This window comes from Ahaetulla prasina, chromosome 1, assembly GCF_028640845.1.
Source record: "Ahaetulla prasina isolate Xishuangbanna chromosome 1, ASM2864084v1, whole genome shotgun sequence".
Classification (NCBI taxonomy): Eukaryota; Metazoa; Chordata; class Lepidosauria; order Squamata; family Colubridae; genus Ahaetulla; species Ahaetulla prasina.
In genome coordinates, this window is record NC_080539.1 from 30,438,243 (window position 1) to 30,452,041 (window position 13,799).

The 13,799-nt window shown below is 43.0% G+C and overlaps 1 protein-coding gene across 4 annotated transcripts in view; it reads right to left on the reverse strand.

Annotated features, from left to right (window-relative positions):
- The window catches only part of ASXL2 (ASXL transcriptional regulator 2), a 130,471-nt gene that overhangs the window by 83,008 nt on the left and 33,664 nt on the right, over positions 1–13,799 (reverse strand). For 2 of the 4 annotated variants that reach the window (XM_058164702.1, XM_058164701.1), the window contains exon 1: positions 4,669–4,734. The exons of 1 other annotated variant lie outside the window; for it this stretch is intronic. Coding sequence is in view for 1 of the 3 variants with exons in the window: in XM_058164700.1 (XP_058020683.1) it covers positions 4,669–4,725 (57 nt within the window). In the remaining 2 variants the exon portion in view is untranslated. Of the gene's footprint in view, positions 1–4,668; positions 4,932–13,799 lie in introns of those variants that run through there. One more of the 4 variants, XM_058164700.1, reaches the window with a different exon arrangement.

Consider the following 13,799-nt stretch of genomic DNA (forward strand, 5'->3'; position numbering starts at 1 on the left):
AACATCCAGATTACAGGAAGTGTAGAACACCTGCTCTGACCAAATTCTCTACACTGGGAATACTGAATTCTGGATATTCTTTTTGAACAGTGACAAATTGGAGTGAGTTCAAAGGGGGCTACCAAGATGTGAGCGGTCTAGAATCAAGCTTTGTGAAGAAACATATATCTATTTTGCTCACAGGAGACAACAGTGGAGAGATAGGATAGCAATCTTCAAATATTTAAAGGGTTATCAAAGATATGCATATTTTTACTACCCCAGAGAACAGGACCAGAACCAATGGATTAAAACTACAATGAGAAAGCTTCGATGTTAGGGTTAGTCAGGAGGAATTTCCTGACCTTACAAGCTGTCAGTCAGTGAAATGGATCGCTACATAAAGTGGGGAATGGCCATTTGCTGGAAGTCTGCAAACACAAGCAGGATAGTCATATCTGTCAGGGAAGTTGTACAGGATGCAGCACTGAAAAGAGGGTGGATTGCAAAGGTATACTATCAGAAGAGAAAGATCAGGTCCACAAATGAAGGTCAATTGCATTATTGCAAAACGTAGCTATGCACAGGAATCTTCTCAACTATTGGTTAGTATAGATCAGGGGAGTCAAACTCAATTTGAGTGCCAGACCAGGGTTGTGTTTGACCTCGGGGGGTGGGGGTGGGGGGGGTGGCAAGAATGGTTGTGGCTAGCTCAATGTCACTTGTGCTGGGGACGCCTGTGGTTGCCCTAGCGGTCTGCCAGAGAAAATGGAATTTGACCTCCCAAGCTCCATTTTCATTGGCAGAGGCACCATGGGTCGGTCCTTTACTGTTTCCAGGGTGGCCCCATGGGCCACATCTAAGTACCTCGCAGGCCAGATCTTGCTTGCGGGCCTTGAATTTGACACCCCTGGCATAGATTGATTACAGTTAACAGAATTCAAGGGAGGTTGGACTTAGTTCACTTGCAGCTATGTAGGGATTTTAGACTGATTGCTCTTTTGACTCCACCCCCCAGGTTCTGCTTCTCCTTCTATACACACCCTGTTTAAAATCTTATATCAAAAATCATCTAAAAGACATCATCACATGGGTATGCACAAAATAAACAAATGCTTTGTTCCAAACTCAGAACAAAATCACCCTATTCAGAATGTTCCATTGGAACATTTCATATTTCATGTATCAAGTGTTTAGAAAGAATGAAACTCAAAATATTTTAATTATTCTGCCAAGGGAACAATGGAAATTTGAGATAAGGTACTTACCCCATAGTTTTGTAAGTGCTACCAAATTAGGTAGTCTTATAGCCCATGTTACTGCTTACTATACAACCTATATAAAATTGCCAAAAGGTAATGATTAAAAAAAAATCCATAGCACGCAAAGGAAGCAATACGTGACCTCACTTTAATGTGGCTTTTGCCTACATGAAAACTAGTCACAAAATTGAACCTAGCAAATAACAGCAATGGATTCATTTCAACAGATATGTAAGAGACCCACAAAATTCATTTCTTTGCATAGTTGTAGAGAACCATAACCTTGCAGAGGGAATGCATCAGTTAGCAAAGAGTAGTTAAACCCAGGAAAGGAAGAAAATATTAGGAACTTAAATTGGCTCTGTCCTAACTCTCTTTGGCATAGGGAAAGGAAAACATTGTCAGGTTTTTATGATTCTATTGCTATAGTCTCATCAATAAAGTTGAGTTGCAGTATTTTATCTGGAATATGTTTTCCAGATAAAATAAATGACAAGTGTTCTGTACATATTTTAAGGATACAGAACTGGGTGATATAATTATATAGAATAGAGATGTCAAACATGCGGCCAGCAATAGGCTGAGTTGTCCTGTGGGGCCATATTGCCCTGGCCCCCCTGGCCATGCTCACCCCGGCCCCCCAAGGGCAAAGAAAATTCTGATACGCCCGCAATGGGATTGAGTTTGACACCCCTAATATAGAACGAGACAAACTGTTAGGTCATTCTCTTAAAAGATATTTCCTTACTAGATTCCTCAATGCCTTCAACAATGGCAGAGCTTCTAACATAAAGTTTTTAAAAAGTCAGGGAAATATTGAGAGATGTATTTGCCTTGAAAATAGCCCACGTTGAACTGTCTAGCAGAGTCAAGCATTAAGCATTGACCACAGGAAATATTTTGTAATATTTTATATTATGCCATAAATCGTTTTATAAAATTTGTTAAAACACAATTCCATTGGAGTCATGGGATCCAGGATTTATATGCATTCTGGAGCCTCAAATTTTAGCCCATTTGAGATTTCTTGGTTCAAAAGTTGTTGCCCTACAATACATTTCGCCCAATTTAAGAGTATATAGATGTTATTGTCTTAAACTTCTAGTCTCCAATGATGGAAATATCCAAATTAATTACAGATCTTCTATGCCATTTATATAGACTCATACTGTACACCTTATCAGTAGATTTTAACAATATGAGATTTCAAAGCTGCTTTGAGTTCCTGAGCAAAAGGTAGAATATCAATCTAAGAAGCAAATAAAAATAGCCATTGTTTCTTATAATAATAGACTGCAAAGTATTTTTACTGAAGTCTGAACTTGTAGGATAATATTTAAAATATTTTCATTTAGGAACATGCTTCACCACTCCTAAAAATCACTGATTTGTTTGTTTTTACAGAAAAACAGGATGATATATGTACAACCACCTTATTTATATGCGTTTATAACAAAATGGCATTATACAGACAGCGTATAAACTATCAATAAAGCTAAGGCTAACTTCTGAATACTCAGTATGAGCAAGCCTAAATTCAACTGTGATTTAAAAGAAACATTAATATTAGAATCTGGGAAAGAAAAAAAGATCTACTTGAAGTTTCTCGGTTACAAAAAACACCACATTTTATTTTTGATATCAAAGATTAAAGCCCCCCATATCCTTTACTCTCTCTGTGTGTGTGTGTGTGTGTGTGTGTGTGTGTGTGTGTGTGTGCGTAAAATTTAGATTTTTTTAAGCAGAAACGAAGAGCTTGGACTTTTATGACAATTTGCACAAAATCTGAAACAAGTAACTATTAATTTTTTTAGCTGTGTTGTATGCCCCTCAGAGCTGACTGTTTGCGAGATAGGTGGCTATATAAATTGGTTAAATGAATAAATAAATAAACAACTTATACACAGATTGACATTGGGGGAAGTTAATGTTTCCCTATCTTTTCATTACTAATGTGGGCAGGCATGGATATTGTTTATTGATAATATACAAAGCTGCTAAAATATTGTTTCATTATTGACTGAATAACAGAACAAATGATGAATCCAAATAGCTTGCAGATGAGCACAAAAAGCTTTCTTGGTCAAAATTATTCCATCTAGATTAGCCCCATCTACACTGACAGTAGCTATTCAAGACTAGAACTCCTTGTTAAAACAGCCAATGGAAGACAGAATCTGGGATTTTCCCTACCCAATGCAAATCTTCTGCCAATGAGCTACAGTTCTTTCCTTGACTGTACATGTAACATCTCTGATTAAGAGTTGTTTACTAAAATGAAGTTTATGTGACATTTCATATTATCAACAAAACTGGAAACACGAAAGCGTATTTTACACAGAATTAAATACAAATCGCTGCAGAGAATCACTTGATGATGAGATGGATGGTATATAGATTTAATAAATAAATAAAATGAGATATATACATGCCAAAAGGATTAAACAAAGTTTGCATCAACTGCAGAAATAAGAGGTATAAAATGACTTTTTCAAAATCAGGAATCAAATTGATTCACAGTGATTTCAGATGGGGAACAAAATCTTTACTTGCTTGGTTCATTAATGAAATAATTAGAATTTCAGAAGGCATATCATCTGAATTTCTGATATTCTTATATAGTCACAAAACAGCATCTCTTTTACTATAGTGCAAATTTATAATGACATATATACAAACTTTTAGATGTAGTCTTAATGACATGGAAGTAATCAGTTGCCCTGCCAGAGCATTTTGCTAATATGATTGATCACCATGATACACTAGAAAATGGGTTTTTTTTTTTGAAAAACTTTGGTATTAATGACTCCCCAGCAGCTACTTCAACTAAGCTAGTCTTTGGTTTACTGGGAAATAATGAGAAATATGGGTATACCTGATACAAAAGCTCAGCCATTTGAACATATGCTAAGAGATCTTTTCTAGTCTTGAAAGCAAATGTGACTTTTCTACAACAAAGGTTGGTCTTCATTCATCCAGTGAGCCAGTTACCCATTTCTCCAGAGAAGATTGAATATTTGGCAAGCAACACCTGTTTTCCCATCCCAACTGTCAGATCACAGAAATAGAGGCGGGGTTTTAATCATTTACACTTCAAAAACTCGTTTTAGTACAAAGATTTAGAGGGCGGCGCCAGGAGTTGAGAGGAGGGGCGGGGGGAAGGGAAAGAGTTCCTTGTATCTTACTGCGGTCCTCCCAACCATCCAGAATGGCTGGACTACAACTCCCATCACCAGCACCTAAAGATGGAGGCTAAAGACGGTGGGAATTGAAATCCAAGAGCTTCAAAGGCCACTGCCTGGAGGAGAGACCGCCTTAACAGTGAACGACTGCGCTCAAAAGAGAGAAGAAAAGTAAACTTGGTGCCACCCGCACCGTCCGTCCCCACCGTCCCCGTCCCCCCCGCGCCCAGCCCAACCCCGCGTACCGTCCTGGCGGCCTCTGCCCAGGTCCTGCCCTTCTTCTTGCGGCCCTTTTCCCTCATGGCAGCTGGCTACTGGCAAGAGCCGAACAACCGATGGAATGAATGAATGAATGAAGGCACGAGGGGAGGGGGCGTGTCCGAGGCCGGTGCGGGGTCTCTGCCGTGGGAAAGGGGGGAGAGAAGGAAGGGTTGGCCTCTGCTGCTACTTAAATCCTGAGTCTTGCAACGCCCGCAGCTACCCCAGCCGCCATGTTGGGAAGCCTACAGTAATCACGTGACAGTGCCTCCACCTTTCCCCCCCCCGCCCCAGCCTGCCCGCCAACTGACCGCGTAATCCCGCCCATTGCCAGTGTAGGAAACGGGGCGGAGGTGGAGCCAAAGAGAAACAATCCTGACAGGCGGCTCCGCCCTGCAGCGGGGGGGGGGGAGAGAAAGCGTTGAGGGAAAGATGCGCATGCGCATGCTGGGTGACAGGAAAAACGGCAAAGTCGTGGCCTTCCATCCAGTGTCGTAGGTTTGGATTGCCTGGGGTAATTGTCTAATATTACGCATGCGCACCGTCCTTTCACCGTCTGGGGAGGCGCCGCTCCGTACACGGACTACCAGTGGGAACCTGAGTGCGGAGTCTCTGGGCGTTACGTGCAATCTCTCTACTCGGGTCTCCAATGCCCGGCCTTTCTCCTATTGGTGGCAGAAATGAGGCGCTTCGATATTGGCTACGCTCCGGTTGCTATGCTCTTCGTATAGACGCGCAATTCAGCAGTTTCTGGCGGCGTTACATCCGCATAATTCAGGGCATCGCTGAGCCGTGGTTTATTGGATTGATTCGGGCCACACTTTATTTTATTTTATTTTATTTATTTTATTTTATTTATTTATTTGTCAAACACAACAGTATATATAAGTATAAGCATGAAATAACCATACGAATTGGATACAATAAAAAAAAAGTGCCTACCGTTCCTATTGTTCCCTTCATTATATCAAATCTACATAGCTGTTGCATACTTTTACTTATATATATATATTTTTCATTCATGATGTGTTGTTTTTATCTATGATGGATGTTTGTGTATACTGTTGTGACAAAATAAATTTAAAAAAAAAAACAATCAAAGGGAACATTAGGACAGGAACGGTAGGCACGCTGATGCTCTTATGCATGTCCCTTACAGACCTCTTAGGAATGGGGTGAGGTCAACAGTAGACAGTCTTTGGTTGAAGCTTTTGGGATTTTGGGAAGAGACCACAGAGTCAGGTAGTGTGTTCCAAGTATTAACAACTCTGTTACTGAAGTCATATTTTCTGCAATCAAGATTGGAGCAGTTAACATTAAGCTTAAATCTATTGTGTGCTCGTGTAGTGTTGCGATTGAAGCTGAAGTAGTCTTCAACAGGAAGGACATTGTAATAGATGATTCTATGAGTTAAACTCGGGTCATGCCGAAGGTGGCGGAGTTCTAAATTTTTTAAACCCAGGATTTCAAGTCTGATGGCATAAGGTATATTTTGTTGTGATCAGAGGAGTGGAGAACTCTTTTTGTAAAATATTATTTATTTATTTATTTATTTAATCATATTTGTATACCGCCCTATCTCCCGAGGGACTCAGGGCGGTTAACAGGCATTTAAAAACACATAAATACAGAGTAAAAACAATTAAAAAACTTATTCTAAAAGCCAAATATTTAAAAATATAAAAATAAAACCCAGTTTAAAACCCGTAAATTTAAAATCTAACTCAGTCCTGCGCAAATAAATAAGTGTGTTTTGAGCTCGCGGCGGAAGGTCCAAAGGTCCGGAAGCTGACGAAGTCCTGGGGGTAGTTCGTTCCAGAAGGTGGGAGCCCCCACAGAGAAGGCCCTTCCCCTGGGCGCCGCCAGACGACATTGCCTCGCTGACGGCACCCTGAGGAGTCTGGACACATTCTGTCGTGTCCCACTCCTCCGCTGACGGCTGGGTCAGGGAAATCCGAATCAGGCTTGCCTCTGCAGCTCTGCCCAAAGTCCTAGCAAAGTCCTCAGAGCAGGCAGGAGACCAGTAAGTGACTTCAGCAAGATAAGTTCGACTTTTGCCTGACTCAGAGACTGCCAGAAAGTAGATCCTTTATATAGGCCATGGGGTGTGGCTCCATGACTCAGCACTCATTAAGGCCTGCCCCTCCCTTCCCTCTGTTGCCTCCGCCTATCCAATCTTCTGATGCGAGGGTCACACCAATCAGCTGTTGGTAATAAACCCTCCTCAGGCTCACATGCTGTGGAGGAGGGGGAGGGGTCTAGCTGCTCCGTTTGCCTGGGCATGGAGTCAGGGCTGGGGCAGGGAGATTCTCCTTCTTCTGCAGTTTGTGTGGGCATGGAGCCAGGACTGGGACCGGGAGGCATACATTCCTCCGTGTTCGGGAGCAGGTAAGAAGGCCCCGGCTGCTCTGAGGGCGGGCAAGACACAACACATTCAGTTGTATTAATGTCCGAAATGAGATGTGGGTTCCAGACAGGTGAGCTGTATTCGAGAATTGGTCTAGCAAATGTTTTGTATGCTCTGGTTAGTAGTGCAATCTTTCTGGAGAAGAAGCTACGCAAGATTAAGTTTACAACTCTTAAAGCCTTTTTGGCGATGTAGTTGCAGTGGGCTTTGGCACTTAGATTGTTTGATATGAAAACTCCAAGGTCTTTGACGGGGTGAGAGTCATCTACAGGGTAATGTCCATCAAGCTTGTATTTAGTGTTCTGATTCTTTTTTCCAATGTTTAAGACAAAGCATTTATTTATTTTATTTTATTTATTTATTTTGTCACACAGTATATATAAGCATAAGCATGAAATAACTACACAATATATAAGCATATATATAAGCATGAGTATATAATAACTATATTAATTGGATATAATGAAAGGAAACAATAGGACAGGAACGGTAGGCACGCTTGTGCTCTTATGCACGCCCCTTACAGACCTCTTAGGAATGGGGTGAGGTCAATAGTAGACAGTTTTTGGTTGAAGCTTTGGGATTTTGGGAAGAGACCACAGAGTTAGGTAGTGTATTCCAAGTATTAACAACTCTATTACTGAAGTCATATTTTCTGCATATTTGCTGGTTGAGATTTGGAGTTGCCAAATTTTTGACCATTCCAACACAAAGTCAAGGTCTTTTTGAAGGGTAGCCACATTGTTGGTAGTTTTAAATAGTTTAACATCATCAGCGAAGAGAACACAATTACTTATAATATGGTCACAGAGGTCGTTAATGTATAATATGAAGAGTGTTGGTCCTAGAACGCTGCCTTGGGGGACACCGCTATTGACAGGAGCAGGATTTGATAGGGCACTGCCTATTTTGACAACTTGTCTGTTTGACAAGAACACTGTTATCCAATTATGGAGGGGTCCGGAGATGCCGTAGGATTTTAGTTTTAGAAGAAGTTTGTCATGTACCACTGAGTCAAAAGCTTTACAGAAGTCTATGTAAATTGCATCTATTGCTTTGCCCTGATCAAGATTTGTAGACCATATGTTTTTGCAGTGAAGAAGTTGTAAATTACAGGATAATTTTTTTCTGAAACCAAATTGTTTATTAGAGAGTAGGTTGTTTGTATCAAGGTGGAGAGTGATGGATTGGTTGATGATTGATTCCATTACTTTGCAGGTGATGCAGCATAAAGAAATTGGTCTGTAATTTTCAACTAGGCTAGGGTCTCCTTTTTTAAAGACAGGGATGACCGTGGCTAATGACCATTGTTTGGGAAGGGAGCTGGTCCTGAAAGAGTTTTCAAAGATTATGCTTAGGGGTTTTGCTATAACAGTGGAAAGCTTTTTTAAGAAGTATGCACATAGACCATCAGGTCCAATAGATAGAGATGGTTTCAGTCTGCGAAGAGCCTTTTCAACATTATCTTCTGTGAAATCTATTTGTGTTAGATCGTTGTAATCATTGTTGGTACGACTGGGGAATTTGGAGTATGAGCCATTACTGTTAACAAAGACTGAGCCTTATTTGTTAGGGCCTCTGGTGGCTCAACAGACTAATGCAGTCTGTTATTAACACAGCTGCTTGCAATTACTGCAAGTTCAAGTCCCACCAGGCCCAAGGTTGACTCAGCCTTCCATCCTTTATAAGGTAGGTAAAATGAGGACCCAGATTGTTGGGGGCAATAAAAGTTGACTTTGTATATAATATACAAATGGATGAGACTATTGCTTAACGCAATGTAAGCCACCCTGAGTCTTCGGAGAAGGGCGGAATATAAATTCAATTTTTTTTTTAAAAAAAATTGTTAACAAAGACTTATTTGGCACGGCAAGTTAATAGGAATAAGGAGAATAGAATAGAATAGAATAGAATAGAATAGAATAGAATAGAATAGAATAGAATAGAATAGAATAGTTGGAAGGGACCTTGGAGATTGTCTAGTCCAACCCCCTGCTTAGGCAGGAAACCCTACACCACTTCAGACAAATGGTTATCAGATATTGGAACATTCACAACTTCTGGAGGCAAGTTGTTCCACTGGTTAATTGTTCTCACTGTCAGGAAATTTCTTCTTAGTTCTAGGTTGCTTCTCTCTTTTAGTTTCCACCCATTGCTTCCTATCCTGCCCCCAAATGCTTTGGAGAATAGTTTGACTCCCTCTTCTTTGTGGCAGCCCCTGAGATACTGGAATACTGCTATCATATCACCCCTAGTCCTTCTTTTCATTAAACTACACATGCCCAATTCCAGCAACCGTTCTTTATACATTTTAGCCAATGGTGGGATTCAATTTTTTTTACTACCGGTTCTGTGGGCATGGCTTGGTGGGCGTGGCAGGGGAAGGATACTGTAAAATCTTCATTCCCTCCCCACTCCAGGGGAAGGTTACTGCAAAATCCCCATTTCCTCCTGATCAGCTGGGACTCGGGAGGCAGAGAATAGATGAGGGCAGGACCAGTCAGAGGTGGTATTTACCGGTTCTCCAAACTACTTAAAATTTCCACTGCTGGTTCTCCAGAACTGGTCAGAACCTGCTGAAACCCACCTCTGGTTTTAGCCTCCAGTCCCCTAATCATCTTTGTTGGTCTTCTCTCCACTCTTTCTAGAATATGGGTGTCAAACTCACCATGTCACTGCCATCATGTGACGTTTCTTGACATTTTTCCCATTCATGGAGCTGGGGTGCATGTGGCCTGTGTGTGACGTATCCAGCCACCAGTTTGACCCCTGTTCTAGGGGGTCTAAAAAAGATCCCCATGATCTTTTTTACATCATGGTGACAAAAACCGGATGTAGTATTCCAAGTGTGGTCTTATCCAAGATATTATAATGTGGTATTAACTCTTCACATTATCTTGATTCTATCCTTCTGTTAAGGCAGAACTGTGTTGGCTTTTTTGGCAGCTGCAATACACTGCTTGGCTCATAAAAGCCAGTTGGGTGACTTTGACCCCGTCATTGTCAGCCCAATCCATCTCACAGGGTTGTGGGGAAAATAGGAAGCAGGACTATTAGGTATATCGCTGATTTGAGTTGACGTGTTCGTGTGTATTTTTATTTATCATATTTAAGAACTGCCCATGTCCTTCAGAGAGACTCTAGGTGATGTACAATTATATATAAAGGAAATTGAACAGTGTGTTAAATGTGGTTGGCAGGCATTCGGCAAACTAAGCGTAATTTTTAAGAACAGCCTCCCCCTATGCGAAAAGTTTTCGATCTGTGTTCTGCTCTAACATGCTGGTTGTCGTGTCCCACTCCTCCTCTGACGGCCGGGTCTGGGAAGTCTGTATCAAGCGTGGCCACAAAGCCTCTGCAGCTTTGCCAAATTCCTGTCAGAGTTCTCAGGGCAGGCAGGAATCCAAGGTGTGACTTCAGCAACCAGATGAGACTTTGCCTGACTCAAGGAATGCCAAAAAGCAGATCCTTTATATAGGCCATGGGGTGTGGCTCCATGACTCAGCACTTATCCAGGCCTGCCCCTCCCTTCTTTTTGCTGACGTCGCCTCTCCATTCTCCAGAAGCGGGGACCTGTCCACTTTTCGTCCTCTTGCTCAGCTGCCGGCAATTCTAGCTCATGGCTGGCTTCGTGCTCACACGCTGTAGGAGGGAGGTTTGTTTGCTCAGTCTGTCCGGGCATGATGCCAGGGCTGGGGGCTGGAGGCATGCCAGGCCATTCTTCTTCACTATCAGTCTCTGGCTCAGATAGCAGGAGATGGGAGGGGCCCGGCTGAGGAGAGGAGGGCGGGCGAGGCACAACACTGGTGAAAAATGGACACTAACCTCACAATCGATACAAAAGCTACGAGTGGCGCACAGAGCTATGGAAAGATGCATGCTCGGCATGACAAGACAAGATAGAAAGACCTGCACGTGGATTAGAAAACAAACGAAAGTATAGGATATCATCAAGAAAGTAAAAGAATTGAAATGGAAATGGGCTGGTCAGATAGCAAGAAGAACTGATGACAGGTGGACTAAGGCAGTCATAGAATGAATCCCACTTGATAAAAAGCATCCACAAAGGAGACCTTTCAGTGCATAGACAATGGCTAAAATGATGATTTATATAAATATATAGAGGGAGATTGTTTATAAAAAATTCTCAGTCTCTTTTTTGCCATATCCAGATGTTTACAACCTAGAGTGCTAATGTCAGCCCTTCAAAGTAGGCAAAGTCAGGAAACTATCTAAAAATGTGAAAAGTACCATAATGCCATAAAAAATATTGTATTAGAATCTTCAAAGCCATTCCTTATATCAAAATGTGCCTAACATAAATTAAGGTGCAATTGTTTTCAGTTTCTTTCTATTTTCCCAGGACTCAAATGTATTTTCTGCAAGGGTTTGACATTCTTGCCGCCTCCTCTTTGTCATACCAATATTCTATCATAAGTAGCACTATTTGTGGTGCGAAATCGGTAGCACCAAGCACCCATTTATTCTCTAAAGCACTAACGTGATGCCAAAAACAGAAAAATAAAAATTTGATCCACAGAAAATTCCACAGATTTCACAGAAGAGATATTGGAGCTGGGAAAGTAAGACAGATGGTCATATGTTCCTGGCTGCCAAAGAGTTTTGCTGCCAAAACAGCTGGATCTGGTCCTGGTATTAATGTTGACATTTCTGAAACTTTTGGTATAGGAGACTTCAACATTTTAAGCCAATTTATTTGAAGAATTCAGGTGGCAAGGAGGGGTTAGAGTTGTTGTTTTTTTTTAATCTTGCCTTAAGCCAAAACTTTGAACTCACAGTTTCCTGGTGCTTTAACCATTAGATCAAAATGGTTGCCATTTCAGAATTATCATGGCCCAGTTCAAATTATATCTGCCACTCATTAAGGTTAATGAGTTTTGCATCCATAATAATAATCCAGGGAGCCAAAAGTGGCCCCTTTTTTTATGGATAGATTACCAGCTGGAAAGGTGAGATTGTTATTATTATTATTATTATTATTTATTATATTTGTATACCGCCCTTCTCCCGAAGGACTCAGGGCGGTTCACAGCCCGTAAAAACACAGTACATACAATACAAATTAAAAAACTATATAAAAAACTGATTCAATAACGGCCTAAAAATTTAAATACAATTTAAAACCCCGTTTAAAACCCTGATTAAAACCCTGAAATTAAAACTATGTTCAAGCTAGTCCTGCACGTCGAAACAACAGCGTCTTCAGGTCGCGGCGGAAAGTCCAGAGGTTGGGGAGTTGACGAAGCCCCGGAGGCAGCTCATTCCAGAGGGCGGGAGCCCCCACAGCGAAGGCCCTCCCCCTGGAGGTCGCCAGCCGACATTGTTTGGCTGACGGTATCCGGAGGAGGCCCTCTCTGTGAGAGCGCACTGGTCGGTGTGAGGCTACTGGTGGCAGTAGACGGTCCCGTAGATACCCCGGTCCTAAGCCATGGAGTGTTTTGAAGGTGATAACAAGCACCTTGAATTGGACCCGGAAGATCACTGGGAGCCAGTGCAGACTGCGCAGGAGAGGTGTCACACAGGAGCCACGAGGTGCTCCCTCTATCACCCGCGCAGCCGCATTCTGGATCAGTTGAAGCCTCCGGGTCCCCTTCAAGGGGAGCCCCATGTAGAGAGCGTTGCAGTAGTCCAGGCAGGATGTAACAAGGGCATGGGTGACTGTGCATAAGGAAGCCCGATCCAGAAAGGGGCGCAACTGGCGTATCAGGCGAACCTGATAAAAAGCCCCCCCGGCGACGGCCATCATGTTCTTCTAAAGACAGCCGTGCATCCAGGAGGACGGCCAGATTGCGAGCCCTTTTCGTGGGAGCCAATGACTCGCCCCCAACGGTCAGCGATGGAATTAGCTGACTGTACCGGGCCGCCAGCATCCACAGCCACTCGGTCTTGGTGGGATTGAGTCTGAGTCTGTTTCTCCCCATCCAGATCCGTACGGCCTCCAGGCACTGGGACATCACTTCAACAGCCTCGTTGGGGTGGTTAGGGGTGGAAATATACAGCTGAGTATCGTCAGCGTATAGGTGACAACTCACCCCAAAACCATGGATGATCTCACCCAGCGGCTTCATATAGATGTTGAACAGAAGAGGTGAGAGAACCGACCCTTGCGGCACCCCACATAAGAGGCGCCTTGGGGCCGATCTCTGCCCTCCTGTCAACACCGTCTGCGACCGGTCGGAGAGGTAGGAGGAGAACCACCGGTGAACGGTGCCCCCCACTCCAAGCCCTCCGAGCCGGCGCAGCAGGATACCATGGTCGATGGTATCAAAAGCCGCTGAGAGATCTAATAGGACCAGGACAGAGGAACAACCTCTGTCCCGAGCCCTCCAGAGATCATCAACCAACGCGACCAAGGCTGTTTCCGTGCTGTAACCAGGCCGGAAACCGGACTGGAATGAATCTAGATAGACGGTTTCATCCAGGTACTGGGGCAACTGACATGCAACCACACTCTCAAAACCTTCGCCACAAAACGAAGGTTGGAGACAGGACGGTAATTTCCTAAAATAGCTGGATCCAGGGAGGGCTTCTTGAGGAGGGGCCACACCACCGCCTCTTTCAAGGCGGTAGGGAAAACACCCTCCATCAAAGAAGCGTTCACAATTCCCTGGAGCCAGCCTCGTGTCACCTCCCGGGTGGCCAGTACCAACCAGGAGGGACACGGGTCCAGTAAACATGTGGTCGCATTCA